The 14,732-nt window shown below is 51.6% G+C and overlaps 1 protein-coding gene across 5 annotated transcripts in view; it reads right to left on the bottom strand.

Moving 5' to 3' along the window:
* The window catches only part of SAMD4A (sterile alpha motif domain containing 4A), a 227,871-nt gene that overhangs the window by 6,256 nt on the left and 206,883 nt on the right, over nt 1-14,732 (bottom strand). For all 5 annotated transcript variants that reach the window (XM_037731568.1, XM_037731570.1, XM_037731569.1 and 2 more), the window contains 3 exons: nt 12,907-13,108; nt 11,510-11,636; nt 3,087-3,170 (listed from right to left, as the gene is read on the bottom strand). In XM_037731568.1, coding sequence (XP_037587496.1) covers nt 3,087-3,170; nt 11,510-11,636; nt 12,907-13,108 — 413 coding nt within the window. The remainder of the gene's footprint in view (nt 1-3,086; nt 3,171-11,509; nt 11,637-12,906; nt 13,109-14,732) is intronic.

Genomic DNA, 14,732 nt, shown 5'->3' with positions numbered 1-14,732 from the left:
GAGATAGAGTTTTGCTCTGTTGCCCAGGCTGGAGTGCAGTGGCAAGATCTCGGCTCACTGCAACCCCCGCCTCCCAGGTTCAAGTGATTCTTGTGCCTCAGCCTCCTGAGTAGCTGGGATTACAGGTACCTGCCACCATGCCCAGCTAATTTTTGTAGTTTTAGTAGAGATGGGGTTTCACCATGTTGTCCAGGCTGGTCTTGAACTCCCGACCTCAAGTGATCTGCCCTCCTCAGCCTCCCAAAGTGCTGGGATTATAGGCATGAGCCACTGTGCCTGGCCAGAACCTCTTTTACTGTGCTTTCCTCTCCCTGCCCATTCCTCTTCCCATAAAATGACTTAATTCATTGGCATTCTGTCCCCAGCAAGGTCATCTTTCCTGGCACCTGGAAGGGGTCGGCCAGCAGAGAGAGACTGCCATATTGGGAGGGCACACTGCCACTGTGCCCAACTAGGCCACCCTGAACTTAGTTTGCATTCTCTGCTCAGGAAACTGCTTACGTGGCTTCCCACCAGAGGGGATTATTGGGAAAAAACACAGCAATAAAAAGGCTTAGGAGATTAACAAGATGAAAACATTAGCAAAAAGCCCATCAGTTCAGAGAGGTTTTCTGTAAAATAGAACAGACTGAAAAAATGAAGTCTCTTCAATGAAAACCTTCCTTTAATAAAGAGCATTTGGCATTCTTGCTACTAATGATAATATTGGTACTTAGCAGTTTGATATGGGCCTCCAAAATGCCAATTGTCTGAGATGTATCAGGCCCTGGGGGAAAAGGTCAGTTCTCCTTTTTCTCCTGTCAAAAGCAGTGAAAGACCGAGTCAGCCCCCGCCCAGCTGGCCACTGTAGAGCAGGGAAGCACGGGGGTTTCCTCCCTGTGTGGGAGCTCTGGCAGGTGCCAGGTCAGGGGACTCACTCACTAGCTGCCGTCCTAACTCTGGCCCCAGGAAGACTCTCATTACTTGTTTTCATTGAAATATTTGCATATCATAAATTTCACCCTTTGAAAGTATACAATTCAGTCGTTTTTAGTATATTTGCAGAGCTGTGCAACCCTCCCCACTATCTAATTGCAGAATATTTTCATCCTCCTCCCTTCAACCCCTGGCAGCCACTCATCTACTTGCTGTCCCGGTAGATTAGTGTATCCTGGACATCTCACATAAATGGAATCAGACGCTTTGTGGTCTTTCATGCCTGGCTTGTTTCACTCAGCATCATGTCAAGATTCATCCACGGCATTGCATGGATTGGTACGTCTTTGCTTTTTTTTTTTTTTTTTTTTGAGATGGAGTCTCACTCTGTCGCCCAGGCTGGAGTGCAGTGGTGTGATCTCAGCTCACTGTAACCTCCACCTCCTGGGTTCAAGCAATTCTCCTGCCTCAGCCTCCCAAGTAGCTGGGACTACAGGTGTGTACCACCATACCCAGCTAATTTTTTATTTTTAGTAGAGATAGGGTTTCACCATTTTGGCCAGGCTGCTCTCGAATTCCTGACCTCACATGATCCGCCTGCCTTGGCCTCCCAAAGTGCTGGGCTTACAGGTGTGACTCACCGCACCTGGCCACGTCTTTGCTTTTTAAAGGCTGAATGCCATTTCACTGTATGGCTATACTGCATTTTGTTGAGCCATATCCATCCATTGGTGGACATTTGAGTTGTTTCCCATTACTCTTCAGGGGCCTGCTGACCCAGTCTCCTCTATGAGGTGAAGAGGAGCTGGTGGCACCTCCTGCCAGAGGTACCAGGATGGCCCAGTGATGTTCCTGAGATCTGAATGGCCAAGGTAGGGAGCAGAGGTTTGCAAATGGGGCTCTTTATAGAGCCCCAGCGGGAAGTCACAGAAGGGGTTGTGCATTCCACCATCTGTTTGGGCTGAAGCCCTGTGATGCCACAGAGGCCCGGGAAGGCCTTCAGCCTCCTCCTGGTACTGAGCTCAGGTGGGTGTAGTCCTGGCCCGCCACTCTGCTCCATGCAGAGCATTGATCAATTTCACATTTGGTTTCAGGATAAGATTGTGTTTGCAGAGACTAAGATTCTAACAACCTTAGGTCTGGAGGACAAGACTCTCTGAAGCGCAGCAGATGGCAGTCTTTTCCCCACCATGGTCAGGCAGTGCACATCTTGGCTCTAGGTGTGCAGACAGCCCTTCTCTGGGTGGGTGGGTAGGTGTGTCTAGACTGGATCGGGCTATTAGAAAGGCTCACGGGAGGCCTCTCTGTGTCTCTGTGGCACAGAGCCTCCCAGGAAGTTGGCAGGAGACAGCAGACCCCTCTTTTCCTCTCCTCTGCCTGCCAAGCATCCCAAATATCTAGACCCAGAGAAAGGTGCCTGTTTAGTACCAGGAGGGAGCTGAAGGCCTCCCAGGGCTGCTGTGACCAAGCATGGCTTCCAGTCAAACAGATGGGGGAGCACAGCTGCCTCCGTGAGCTGCTGGTGGGACTCAGCCCTGTACAGCATAGCCCCCGTTCCTGGCTTGGGCTGTGGATGTGCAGGCGCCTCCAGCTTGACCTGTCCCTGTCACACAGGAAAGGACACCTCAGCCTGCTTCGGGCTCCAGGTGTCACGAAAGCTGTTTGCAACCAGGAGATATACAAACAAGCTGGGGTTTTGGTTTCAAAAATTCTATTTTTAGGGCAAGCTGGGATATGCTTGGACCAGGCTGGGGGATCTAGTGCCGGGAAGGGAAGCATCCAATGTTGTGGGGATATTCCCACTACAAGCCATGTCTCGGGTCCCTGACTCCTCCAGGCTTGGCACTTGGCTGGGACAACAGCTATGGTGTGATTCCCGTGTGCACTGGGAGGTGGAGTTTCTGGGGACAGAGGGACAGCTTTGATCTCCAGGTCCCTGACTCACCTCCCAGAAAAGGAGGAGAAACAGGGCACTGGCTGCTTGGCCTGGTGTCGCTGGAAAAGGGTCCAACAGTGCCCTAAGGCCACTCTCTCCCTGTCCCCTGCCTGCCCCTGCTTGTCCTCCCCCCATTCTCCTGAGGTCCTGCCATGGCGTAGACTGCAGATGGCCAGAAGTTCTCCCAGGCACGCGGGAACAGGGACATGGGGACATGCAGGAAGAAGACACTCACCTCCCAGGGCATGTTCGGTCATACTGAGGCACAACGACTCCAGCCTGTTGTTGATATCAGGTTCGGTCACGGGAAGCTGGAATTCTGTGGGGAATAAAGGGTTATGTTGGTGACAGGGATTCTAAGGACAAGGAGGAGATAAGCAGGGTGCCACCTGGTTCCATCTGCAGGACAAGGGTCTGGTGTGCCTCCCTGGGAGGACTTGGGGACATCAGTGCTGGCATGGAAGGGGCTCCACTCAGGCTCAGCCAACCCCTAAGGTCTGTTAGACACAAGCCACTGTGAACTTGGGAACGTGGAACAAAACGGAGACTAAAAATAGCTGGTCATGGTCCCAGTCTGTGCCGCCTCTGCTCCAACAGAGTAACAGCCAGCCTCCTGCCATGGCCCACAAGGCTCCACGTGGGCCTGTTATCTCTGTGCCCTTGTACAGTGCTCTCCTTCCTCTGTTCTGCCCCAGGCCCTTTGCACTGCTGTTCCCTAGGGTGGTTTCCATGGCTCTCTCTGTCTTCACGTTTCTGGCTATATTGTCTCCTCAGAAAGGACTCTGTTTACCATGTGAGTCGTGTCCCGTGCGCCCACACTGTCCCTTTCCCCTGCTTTATTTTGCTCCATAGCTCTTGCCTACAGCTGTCATATTTGCTATGTGTATTCACTTTCTACTGTCCCCTCCCCTGACCCACTGAGTGCTCACCTCATTGGAGCAGAACTCAGCTCTGCCCCCGTGCCTGGAGCAGGGCCTGGCACACATCTGGAGCAGGGAGGAAAACCAGGGCATGGCGCGTACCTCTTCTGAGTGTGAGACCATGTGGCTGGGGGGGCTCTTTGGTGTGCGGGCTCCTTAATCTGCCCCACAAGCTCATTTCCCAAGTGGGGTTCAGAGACGCGAAGTCACACATCAAGGTTAGCTAATGAACACAGAGCTGGGACGAGGCCTTCTCTGACTCCAGAGCCGGGGCTCTGCTGCTTGCCACAGCAACTGCAGGGGACTGCAATGCCGTCAGCCTCAAGGGGCTCTAGAACCAAGGGCTGAGATGCCCACTCTGCAGGCAGTAGGGGATGGGTGATCACTGCCCAACAGTGCTGTACACACTCTCACCACAATCCTCCCTCTACTTCCAGGAACTCCTCTCTCTCTGCAGGTTCCAGTTATCGCCTCTCATGAGCAGGAGGCAGCCCCTGGGAGCCCCCTCCTCTCACCTGCTGGAGCCCTCGCTGTAGGCACCTCCGCAGGCCTCATCTGGTGGCACCCCTGAATGTCCTTAACTAGCTGGAAGCGCCCTGTGGACAGTGAAGCTGCCGCCCTGTCTCCCTGAGTCTCCCGCAGCGTCCATCCCTGGCCCTGCACCTCATACATGCCTACCCAGCGAAGAAAAGAGCAAGAGGTACAAGGAAACTGACAGCTAAGAGTTGTGAAATCCTTTTTTTTTTTTTTTTTTTAAAAACCTTTTACTTGTGACGCTGGTTGGAAAATAATTTCAAAATCCTATCGGGAGATGGAGAAAAAAGTCCCAGAGGGGGTGTCCACAGCGGGGTGTGCTCTAAGTGACCGAGAAGTCTCCCTGTTGCCACCACCTTCCTCTGTGAGCCTGGGAAGCTGTTCCCTGCTGAGGGCCTTAGCTCTGCTACTTGTGAAGCAGGAAAGCATCCTGGGGTCCCACCAGAGGCCACTTCCCTGCCCCCTCATGTCTCCACCAAGGGAGCACATGGGGCCAGAGAGAAGTGGGATGAGGATGGTGACTTGGTGGGACAGGAAGCTGAAACCAATGGTTAAACTAAAGTCTTGTTTTCCTTGATTTGCTGTGCATTAAGATCATCTTTGCAATGTATGTTTCCCATTGTCAGCTCACTCAGAGGCAGATGTTGCTTCCATTATTTAAAAATCTCAAAGAGAAGGCTGGCGAAATGGAATGCTATGGAAAGCACCTGGGAGCTGAGTGTGTTCTTCCTGACCCACGTTCCGGCATCGATAGGTTCGGAAGGCAGCCGTGCCAATTCGTGAGCAGACGGAGGCCGACCGAGCTTCCAGGCAAGTGGGGTGCCACAGAGAATGGCAGGCATCTGTACCGCCCCCACCCACTAGTTGCTGTTAGAGTAGGGTCGGGGCAATTAGACAATTCCAGGGGGAAGAGATTTAGTATTTTCATCCATTCATGTGAAAATCATATGCATGCAAAAATTAGCAGTCTTCAGGGTGTGAAATCTATAAAATAGAAACACAATTTTATATATAGCGAGTTAGCAAATATGAAAAAAAACAAACCTCAGCAATTATAGCCATCCATATGCTCATTGTAAGATTTAGTTTACTCTCCAGCGCTCCCCTTTAAACAAACACTGTGGAGAGATTTGGATAAATAAAGATGCTCGACATTTGGAGAGAAGTGTTTCAGCTGCAGGATTTCTTGCCAACACGCAGCAAAATGCCATTTTCCAAGCCTGGGATTGCGTGTTCCAAAAAGGGGGCTGAGAAATGCAGGGCTCTCCGCTCCAGAATCCCCAAACCTTCGTGGCTGCTCTTTTAGGTGGGAAGTGGGGGTGTTTGCTTCTCCTCCCCAGCTCTTTCCTTCTATGCACTGGGGAGCCGTGACCCCCACTGCTCTGAGTGGCTCTGAAAAATTCTAAGTCTTGGGAGAAGCCCATATGTTCACACTGCAGAGTTTCCTAATAGTGTGACTTTTTAATTGTGTATTTGATAAAAACAGATCCATGGCATCTCGCTGCAAATATAAGACAGACCAGTTGGGTGGAAAACAGCTTCCATCTCAGGCTAGGAACCCTCAGCTGCATGGGGCTTGGTGTCCCAGATGGGCATTCAGGCAGCTCTTGCCCCACAGACTCACATAAACCACCAGGCCAGCCCTTGCTGTGGCTCCTGTTAATCCTGAAGGTTCATCTCATCTATCTGAGACCAGGCAGATGGAGTGCGAGTCCTCAGGAAGGCAGGCAAATGGAAAGACCCCTCTGGAATGGAGCCTCCTCTGCTCTTGCCCAAAGGAGGCATGTTTCTTCAGCTCAGATGACATCTCTGAAGACTGGGAATTCTTCCTTTCTTCACCATTCCAGTATTCAGTAAGGATAACCAAGGTCAAGGCTGACTTGAGACTTTGTATCTTTCCAGAAGTCCCACGTGTACGGGGTAGTCCTGTGCTCAGGCCCAGGGTCAAGAAGATTCTGGAAGAGAATGCTACCCATCCCTGAAGAGGTGTTGCTACAGCGTCCACCTGAGGAGCCCACAGGGCTTGTCCTTGGCAGTGACCGTCTGTCCCCGCTGGGTGTCGCATGCGTGGCACCCATGGTGCAATTCTGCAGTGCTCTTTCTCCAAGGCATTGAGGGTAAGGAGCCAATTTCTTCAGGACTTTACAATAAGAAACAGGCTGGAGCATTCCAGGAAAAATCTATAGATTCCCATTTTGCCAATGACAGCTGAGGCAGCTCTTTTGGATAACTAGACAGGCGTGGAGTCTGGGTCACCGGGGAGCAGGGTTGACAGGAGCAGAGAAAGCAGGGAAGACAAAAAGGGACAGAGAAGTGTGTGTGTACCGCTGTGATGAGATGAGTAAAGACGGCAGGCGGGGAGAGGGGGCTAAGAAGAAACGGGGAGGATGGTAACAAAAGGGAAAGAGATGGCCTAGGCAGGGAAACTAAGGATCGCAGACCCCTGAGGTGGCTGTGGGCACGCCCCTCTCCGCTGGTGGCCTCCTAACATTCTTGAGCCTGCAGAAGGTCAGTGCCTGTGGAGGTGCTCTGGGACCAGTGCGTTCACAAAAAGTGATGGGTACATGTGGTCTAAGATAACATTGTACCATCTTGCCTCAAGTTGCTGCTCAGAGGAAGGGGCCATGGGCCCAGCTGGGTTCTTGGCTATGACAGAATTGATTGACTCATCAGTCTCCCTACCCGCTGTCTCCCAGTCCTGAGCAGGGAAGTCTGCCTTGGCTTAGGAAGAGACATGGAGGAAATATTGATCCAGTACTGTAAGTGGGTCCCTGTTCTGGTGTCTGCCTCTGCATGGCAGTCCCTCCCACTCCCTAATGGACCCAGTGCACCAATAACTCTCTCTCTCTTCTTTCTAAAGGCAGTTCTCTGGATGGAAATGAACAATGACAGCCTACAGCACTGTGCTCCCAGGTATATGCAGTGTTCTTATGGTGGAAGGATCCCGACTGTGAGCTGGTACTTAGGGGAAGTTTGCTGTGGTGGACAGGTAAGTCACACCATGAAATGCTGCCATGTGAGGTGCCACTGTACCCAGCTCACATCCAGGTGGTTCATTACCAAGGGTAGTTTGCAAGTGACTACGGGCAAGAGAAGGATGAGATTTCCAGAAGGCTGTGCAGCCTGCCCTTCTGAAGGTTTTCCTTTGAAGCCTGCTGTGGAGTTCCCTGTCCTTTTCTGTTAGGCCCTCCAGGGGGGTAAAGAACCTTCATGATCTCCTACTGTTGAGCCAGAGCCACTGCAAGATCCTCTCTGACTGGATCCCAAGGACAACTGAGCCCGGGGCAGTAGAAATTCGTTGCTTCCAGAATAAAGGATTCCTCTCTAAGCAACTTCCAAACCAGTTACCGAGTTGGGAAAACACCCTGCCTCCATGAGAAGCGCGATCGTTCTCACAGGCGCCACCCTCGTCTCGAGTTCACGTCACCTTCCTGGTGAGTGTATTACACCTCGCAGTGTTTCTTATTCATTGCCACCTGAAGGCTCTCCTGGCTGGTCCCAGGAAAGAGCTAAAACTTGTCCATGTGGAGGTGGAGGTTGCAGTGAGCTGAGATTGCGCCACTGCACTCCAGCCCAGGCAACAGAGTAAGACTCTGTCTCAAAAAAGAAAAAAAAAATAAAGCTTGTCCATGTGGGAATAACACGAACCACCACTCCTGAGGAACCTCAAAGTGCCCATGAATTGTGTAGAACTAGGAACGAGGGGAGAGTCCTGTAAGCCCGAGCAAGGCAACTGATGAATCGATCCTCAGTTTGGAGCTGGGTTCTAGTCCTCTGTCTTCTCTGTATGGGAGATTTAAAGTCTCCCATCAGTAGAGTTATTTTAGGTTTACAGAATCAAAGCATCCTTCAAATGCATTGTAGTCTTTAAGATTTGCCCAGTTTACAATGGATTCTCTGATGACATCTAACAGCCAGGAGGAAAACATCATATAATAACAGTTTTCTGAGTATTTACTTTTGGGGTTGGCTATACATCTCGATTTCATTTTTACTCCTGTTTGTGTAGAGATGAAAGCCACTTTCTGACTTCCTGATGTTTGCTGTCCTGACATGATATTTATCGTCTAGTTTTAACGCCTGACCACAAGCCCCGAAGTCTCCATAGTGAACGAGATTGTGCGGTTTCGTATGGAAAGGCCCCCTGCAGAAGAGGCTCCGACTCAAGGATGAGGACCCTGACTCTAGGATGAGCTTTCAATCGGACCCGCTTCAAGGTTAGAGGTGTTGTTCCTAGGTAGCAGGCTGCCTCCTTGGGAGGAAGGAAAAATCACTGCAGTAACCCGTGGTCTTGACAACCAGCCTTTGATTGCAAAGGGCAGGGGATGCAGCTGGAACCCTTGGCAAGGGCTGAGGAACCGCAACCCCGTGCCCTTAAACAGGGACCTTCTGCAGCCTCCTTCCCTTCAGTAAGGGATCACAGGTCCTGGCCAGGCCCTGCCTTGCCCTGTAGGCACATCCTGGAAGAGCCACCCAGCATGGTGCTGAGTGTGCGGCGCAGGGCTTAGGAGTGACTCCTGTCGAGCGCTCAGTGGTTTATTTGCAACTAGGAAATTTAGAGTGGGCTTTTCCCTGCGCTTTGGCTGTTATTAAAAATGCTGTGTGAGGCTCTTTAAGGCCTTGCTGGAAGTGGGTTTGTAATCCTCTAGAGATTAAGAGATCGCGAGGTCAAGAGATTGAGACTATCCTGGCCAACATGGTGAAACCCGGTCTCTACTAAAAATACAAAAATTAGCCGGGTGTGGTGGCGCGCACCTACAGTCCCAGCTACTTGGGAGGCTGAGGCAGGAGAATCGCTTGAACCCAGGAGGCAGAGGTTGCAATGGTGCCAAGATCATGCCACTGCACTCCAACCTGGTGACAGAGTGAGACTCCATCTCAAAACAAAAACAAAAAACAACACTTGAAGGGTTCCAGAGTTCTAAGTCCAGTATGCGAAGCATATTATTATAAGTAGTATTATGAAACAGAGTCTCACTCTGTCACCCAGGCTGGAGTGGGGTGATATCAGCTCACTGCAGCCTCCACCTCCCAGGTTCAAGCAATTCTCCTGGCTTAGCCTCCTGAGCAGCTGGGACTGAGGCACCTGCCACCACACCTAGCTAATTTTTGTATTTTTTGTAGTGATGGGGTTTCACCATATTGGCCAGGCTGGTCTCGAACCCCTGACCTTGTGATCTGTTCGCCTTGGCCTCCCAAAGTGCTGGGATTACAGGCGTAAGCCACCGCGTCCGGCCTGTGAAGCATATTATTTACAGACTTACAGGTAACTACGTGGGGAGAAAACGGAAAACAAACTGCTATAAGGGGTTGTGTCTGTGGGCTAGGAAGGGGCGGGGAGAGAGACAGTCACCTTGGTTCACAGGCCCTTCTGTAGTTGTTTGATTCTTTAACCACGGAACAAGAGGCTTTGTATGAAGAGTGGAAATGGTATTAGGCTCGTAGTTGCCCTGAGCACAAGCCAGCCTCTTGGTACTGCTGTGGAACAGTGGAAGGAAGCAAAGGTATAGGTGGAGGATCCTATCAGCAAACCCAAAGTGCTCAGGGACAGCCCAGCTCTTAGAAAGGGGACTGTGGGGACCTAGTCTTCCCAATTAAGATGGGGAAAGCTCAGGAAGATACAGTAAGAACAGAGAGGAAGGCTGAGAACTTTCACAAGAGTGGCAGGAAGGCAACAATCAAGGAGGCCTTGAGAAAGGCATCAAGTTTTGAAGAGGGCGGTCACTCTGCTGCTGAGACAGCAGTCCTGGGACCGAGGCCAGGGTGAAAGACCCATTCAAGGTGACACATCTCCTTGTGCCCAGGACCTCTTCAAATCTTGTCCAGATTCCCTTGGATTGGGAATGGGTTATACATGATTCTGCATGAAAACCGAGGATGGGATGAAAGGACCCCAGGGGAAAGCCTTTACAACCCCCAAATTTTATCGTGTTTCTTTCCAGGAAGAAAAATAGCCACATGTATGGAAATGGAGAAAAGGAGCTTAAAACAAAAGTGAGCAAATAGGAGTTTTAGAATTCAAGAAGTCACGTGAGCAGGCCTCTGCACCGGGTGGCTGCCACTCCCCTCCCTGATATGCCATTCCCCGAGGTGGGTCCTCTCCTCCTCCTCCCTTCCACCCACCCTGCACACTCCTGCTTGACTTACACTCGGAATCCCCCACATGGAGGAATCCCCCTGGGGGGAGTGGCCAGAGGCCAAGCTCCTCAGCCTTGGATTCAAAGCCCCCCACCATGGGCCATAATCTTCGCAGCTCCCTAGGTCCACTCTCTGAGACCTCAGCCAGATATTTTGGGGCCATGCTGTGGCATTCTGTTCCTTTGCAGTCTTGCTCCCTGCATTCCTTCTGCTTGTAATTCTGCCTTCCCTCTCTCCACTCTCTGCTGTGCTCTGAAGCTCAGCTGTGTTCCAAGAAGCTTCCTTGCCTATTCCAGGCCATAGTGACACTTCCCTTCCTTAAACTCCTATGGACAGGACTGACTGGACAGAGCGTTTCTACTGTCCAGGGTGTTTTCCTACAGGTACAATACATTTCGGGTTTGCCTGTCTTGGGGCAGTGGGGGTCGGGGTGGATCTATCCAGATAGGTGCAGTACACGCCCGTGTGGCTCTGTATTACTCTTGGAGTCTACAAGATCACTGCCTTCATAGAGAAAGGCTTTAAGTGTTCCTTAGCTGTGCATAATTCCAACCACTCTGTTTTAGGAAGCATGGTGAAAGCTGAAATTGACTTGAAGTGTGCCAAGTTGCTCTTTAACCAAGTAAAGATGGCTGGTGCGACAGTCATCACTTTGCAAGAAAAGCCCAAACCAGGGGGAAGGTCTCAGCATCAACAGTTTTCTCTTTCGCGGTCTCACTCTCACTTTCCCTTTCCACACGCACTACACAGGCGCCCTCCCACCTCCCCACCACCAAAGCCCTCTTGTGCTATCTCTGGTTTAATCAATCTAGAAATATGACTAGTATCAAAAATAGCCCCATCAGATTGCAACCAACTCTGGGGCTCCACGTGCTGGCTCTCGGCCAAGCCGCCGCTATTCATGCTGGCAAGGCACAGTTTAAAAAAGGAAAGGCTTCTATAAGCTCCAAAGAATGCATGGTGACAGTCGAGGCTAAGCACTTTCCGGCTGTGTTCGCCAGGGCATCTATTTTGGCATCCCAGCCTCCCCTCTGTGTCAAGGGGAGACGAAGCGCCGGGGCCCTACCTGGCTGCTGGAACATCAGCATGTTCTGTGGGGAAGTGTGCACGGGCAGCGAGCGGGTCCTCTGGACCGAGCTGTGGGTGCGGCTTGGCATGCTATTGCTGCCCCCGGGGTTGGCAAACCACAGGTTCTAGTGAGAAAAGCAAAAGGGAACTTGTTAGTCCAGCCACCACCTCCCCACCCCCCCACCCCCCCGCAAGAATTTGGGAGGCAAAGATCCCAGGAGAACTCTGCCAGCTTCTAGAAAAGGGGCTTGTAGGCCACCGCTAGCATCTGCATATTTATAGCGGGTTTAGATTCCATTCACTGTAATTTCTCTTCCCTGGCCTTGCTGTAAGCCTCAGCTTCATCTGGACACCTCTCTCCCTATCTCTAAAACTCTTTTGATCCCGTTTGTTGATTTTGCTTTTTGCCTGCCGCTTTTCTAGGAAATGGGGGAGTTCTATAAATATATGCAACGAAGAACACAAACTATTTCAGGCCTCTCATTTGATTTTTTTTTGAGATTCTTACAATGTACTCCAAAGCGAGGAAGAGAGAAAAGAACCTCTCAGCTGGCAATGAGCTGGCACAGCTCAGCTTGTGTGTCCCAGCAGTGACGTCGTCTTGAACTGATCTGGGGGCTGGGGACGATGGTCAGAAGATGGGGCTTTCTGGGACCCTGGGGAGTGAATCCTGCCCACCTTGCCTGGAGCCCTTTTCTGTTTTTAAGCTGATCTGTCATCCCTTAGTTTCTCCTGAGACCCCAGAAACTCAGACCTACTTGTGTCCCTCCGATCCTTATCCCCACCAACAGAGCTTTGAGAAGCTGTGCGCACGCTTCTTGAAGCTCTGTGGGTGGGGATTAGGAAGGCACTGGACAGGGGTGGGGTCTGGGGCTAGAAAGGTATGAGCCACAGGCCAGAGAAGTCAGCTGTAAACTGTACAGCAAGAACCTCTGGGTGGCCTGAGAATGTGTTAACTCTCCCCCAGCATCCTCTCGCAGACTTTGTCCTGTGGATGCTCCACCAGAGCCGGGACCAAGATTAGGGAGTTTTCCCCAAGGATAAAAAGGCAAGGAAAGCTCTCTAAGTGCCCAGGCTCTTCTGCAACCCACATTTGGGAGGTAGAAAGTCAAGCATGGGGCAAAGAAGAAATAGGTCTTGCTTTTCTTTCTAAAGGCTCTCTTGTGGAGGGTGCCCAAGGTTAAAGTGGTCCTTTGGGCATCCTAAGCACAGCTATGGGATTACTTTATCTCCTAGAGAACAATGTAAACAGTGGTGTTACCTGTGAGAAATGGCAGCAACTGCCCCCAGCATGGTCCCCCTTGGCCTCTCTCCACACCCTGGGGTCACCTGGGGGTAAGTCTGCAGCCTCAGGCCTTGAGCTTGGCCATCCTCCTTCCCTGGAGCAGAACAAACCTGTCTTCCTTGTTTCATGATGGTGGGGGCGGCTGTGGTGTTGCGCTGGTTGGAACTGACGAATCCACTGGTGCCCAAGAGGCCCAGGCGGGCGGACGGGACGTTCCGAGAGGGGATCTGGTACTGGCGTGGGTTCCGTCTCCCCATGCCGCCACCCACAGAGCCAGCTGTCGGGAGGGAGTTGGACTGCCCGAAGCCTCGACTGTGAGAGCAAAGAGAGAAGAAAGGGAGCATCAGTTATTACTCAGCCCTTTTCAAGCCCCAGGCCTCCAGTGGGTTGGCGCCTTGGGGGGTCTCCTCACTTTTGTTTTTGAGACAGGGTCTCACTCTGTCACCCAGGCTGGAGTGCAGCAATGAGATCTTAGCTCACTGCAGCCTTAACCTCCTGAGCTCAGGTGATCCTCCCACCTCAGCCTTCAGAGTAGCTGAGACTACAGGCATGCACCACCATGCCCAGTTATTTTTTTTTTTTTTTGGTAGTGATGGAGTCTCACTATGTTGCCCAGGCTGGTCTCGGCTTTTCAGGCTCAAGCAATCCTCCAACTCAGCCTCTTGAGTAGCTGGGACCACACATTTTTACATTTTGGAGAGAGGGTCAACCACGTTGCCCATACTGGTCTTGAACTCCTGAGTTCAAGTGATCCTCCTGCCTCAGCCTCCCAAAGTGCTGGGATTACGGGCGTGAACCACCGTGCCCTGCCTCTGCTCACATTTTAACAGTTGTGAGGTCTACAGGGAACTCTGTGCCAGCGAACAGCCATAATTAAAACGGCAGCTAAGATCTGAGAGGTTATATCACATGCAGCTTCCTGGGACTTCGACATTATTTTTCGATCCTTGCAACAACCCTATCAAAGTAGGTATTCTCTGTTTTCTAGCTGGAGAAGTAATCCTTGTGCACAGGTTACACAGCCAGCAGGGGGCAGCACTGGCACACAGGCCCAGCACGTTCCTCTGCCTCCTTCCTTGCTGCTGCATCTTCTCCAACCCATGTTGCTGCAGATGAGGACACAGATCTTGACACTCACATGCCACATAGCAAGAAAGGCCACGTAGCAAGAAAACAGCAGAGCCAGGGTCGGAACCGGGTCTGACTCCTGTCCCAGTGCTCCTTTCTTTTATCCTATCATTGATTCCTTCTCAGCCTGTCTGCGTGGCGGACTTGGAGAAGCCTGTGAGGCCCACCGGGATGTAAGCTCATGTCTGCCTCATCACTCATGCATGTTCAGTGCCTGCATCAGCTCCTGCACAGGGAATGCAGGAGAATGAATGAACCAATGAGTCTCTGCCATCATGATGCATCCTCAAACGGGAGAGCCGAAGCCACCCGTGGGGCTAGCGATCTAAGGATGGAGATGATGTCTGCAAGTGTTCTGGGTCGAGAACACAGGCTGCCTTCACTCCACAGGCCCTCCCCGCAGAGCGGGCCGCGTAAGAACAAGGGCAGGGCCATGCTTCTCCTGGGTCCGTGCAGAGAGGCTGCCAGAGCCCCTAGCATCACATACAGATGCCAGCGCTCCTGTTGGGTTGGGTGACTTCAGCACTGAAGAATGTATCCTCTCCAACACGCCTCAGGTCCGGGAGGTTACACAGCAGCCGGCAGGGTTTCAGGAACCAGCACATTCTTTCCAAGAAGAGTCAGCTTTAGTCATTCACTGATGTTGAAGTTGAAATGCTTTACCTCCAGTGGCCACAAGATGGAAGAGATTTACTTTTCCAGTGACACAGGAGAGGTTTACCAAGCCTGTGGGGAGACTCCGGGAAGCAGGGCTGACGTAGTTTAACCAGTTGAGGGTGATAGGGGCCTACAGAACAGTCATTTCCTG

This window comes from Cebus imitator, unplaced genomic scaffold, assembly GCF_001604975.1.
Source record: "Cebus imitator isolate Cc_AM_T3 unplaced genomic scaffold, Cebus_imitator-1.0 Scaffold407, whole genome shotgun sequence".
Classification (NCBI taxonomy): Eukaryota; Metazoa; Chordata; class Mammalia; order Primates; family Cebidae; genus Cebus; species Cebus imitator.
Note: the sequence above shows the minus strand (reverse complement) of the source record. Positions and strands in the feature narration are given on the sequence as shown.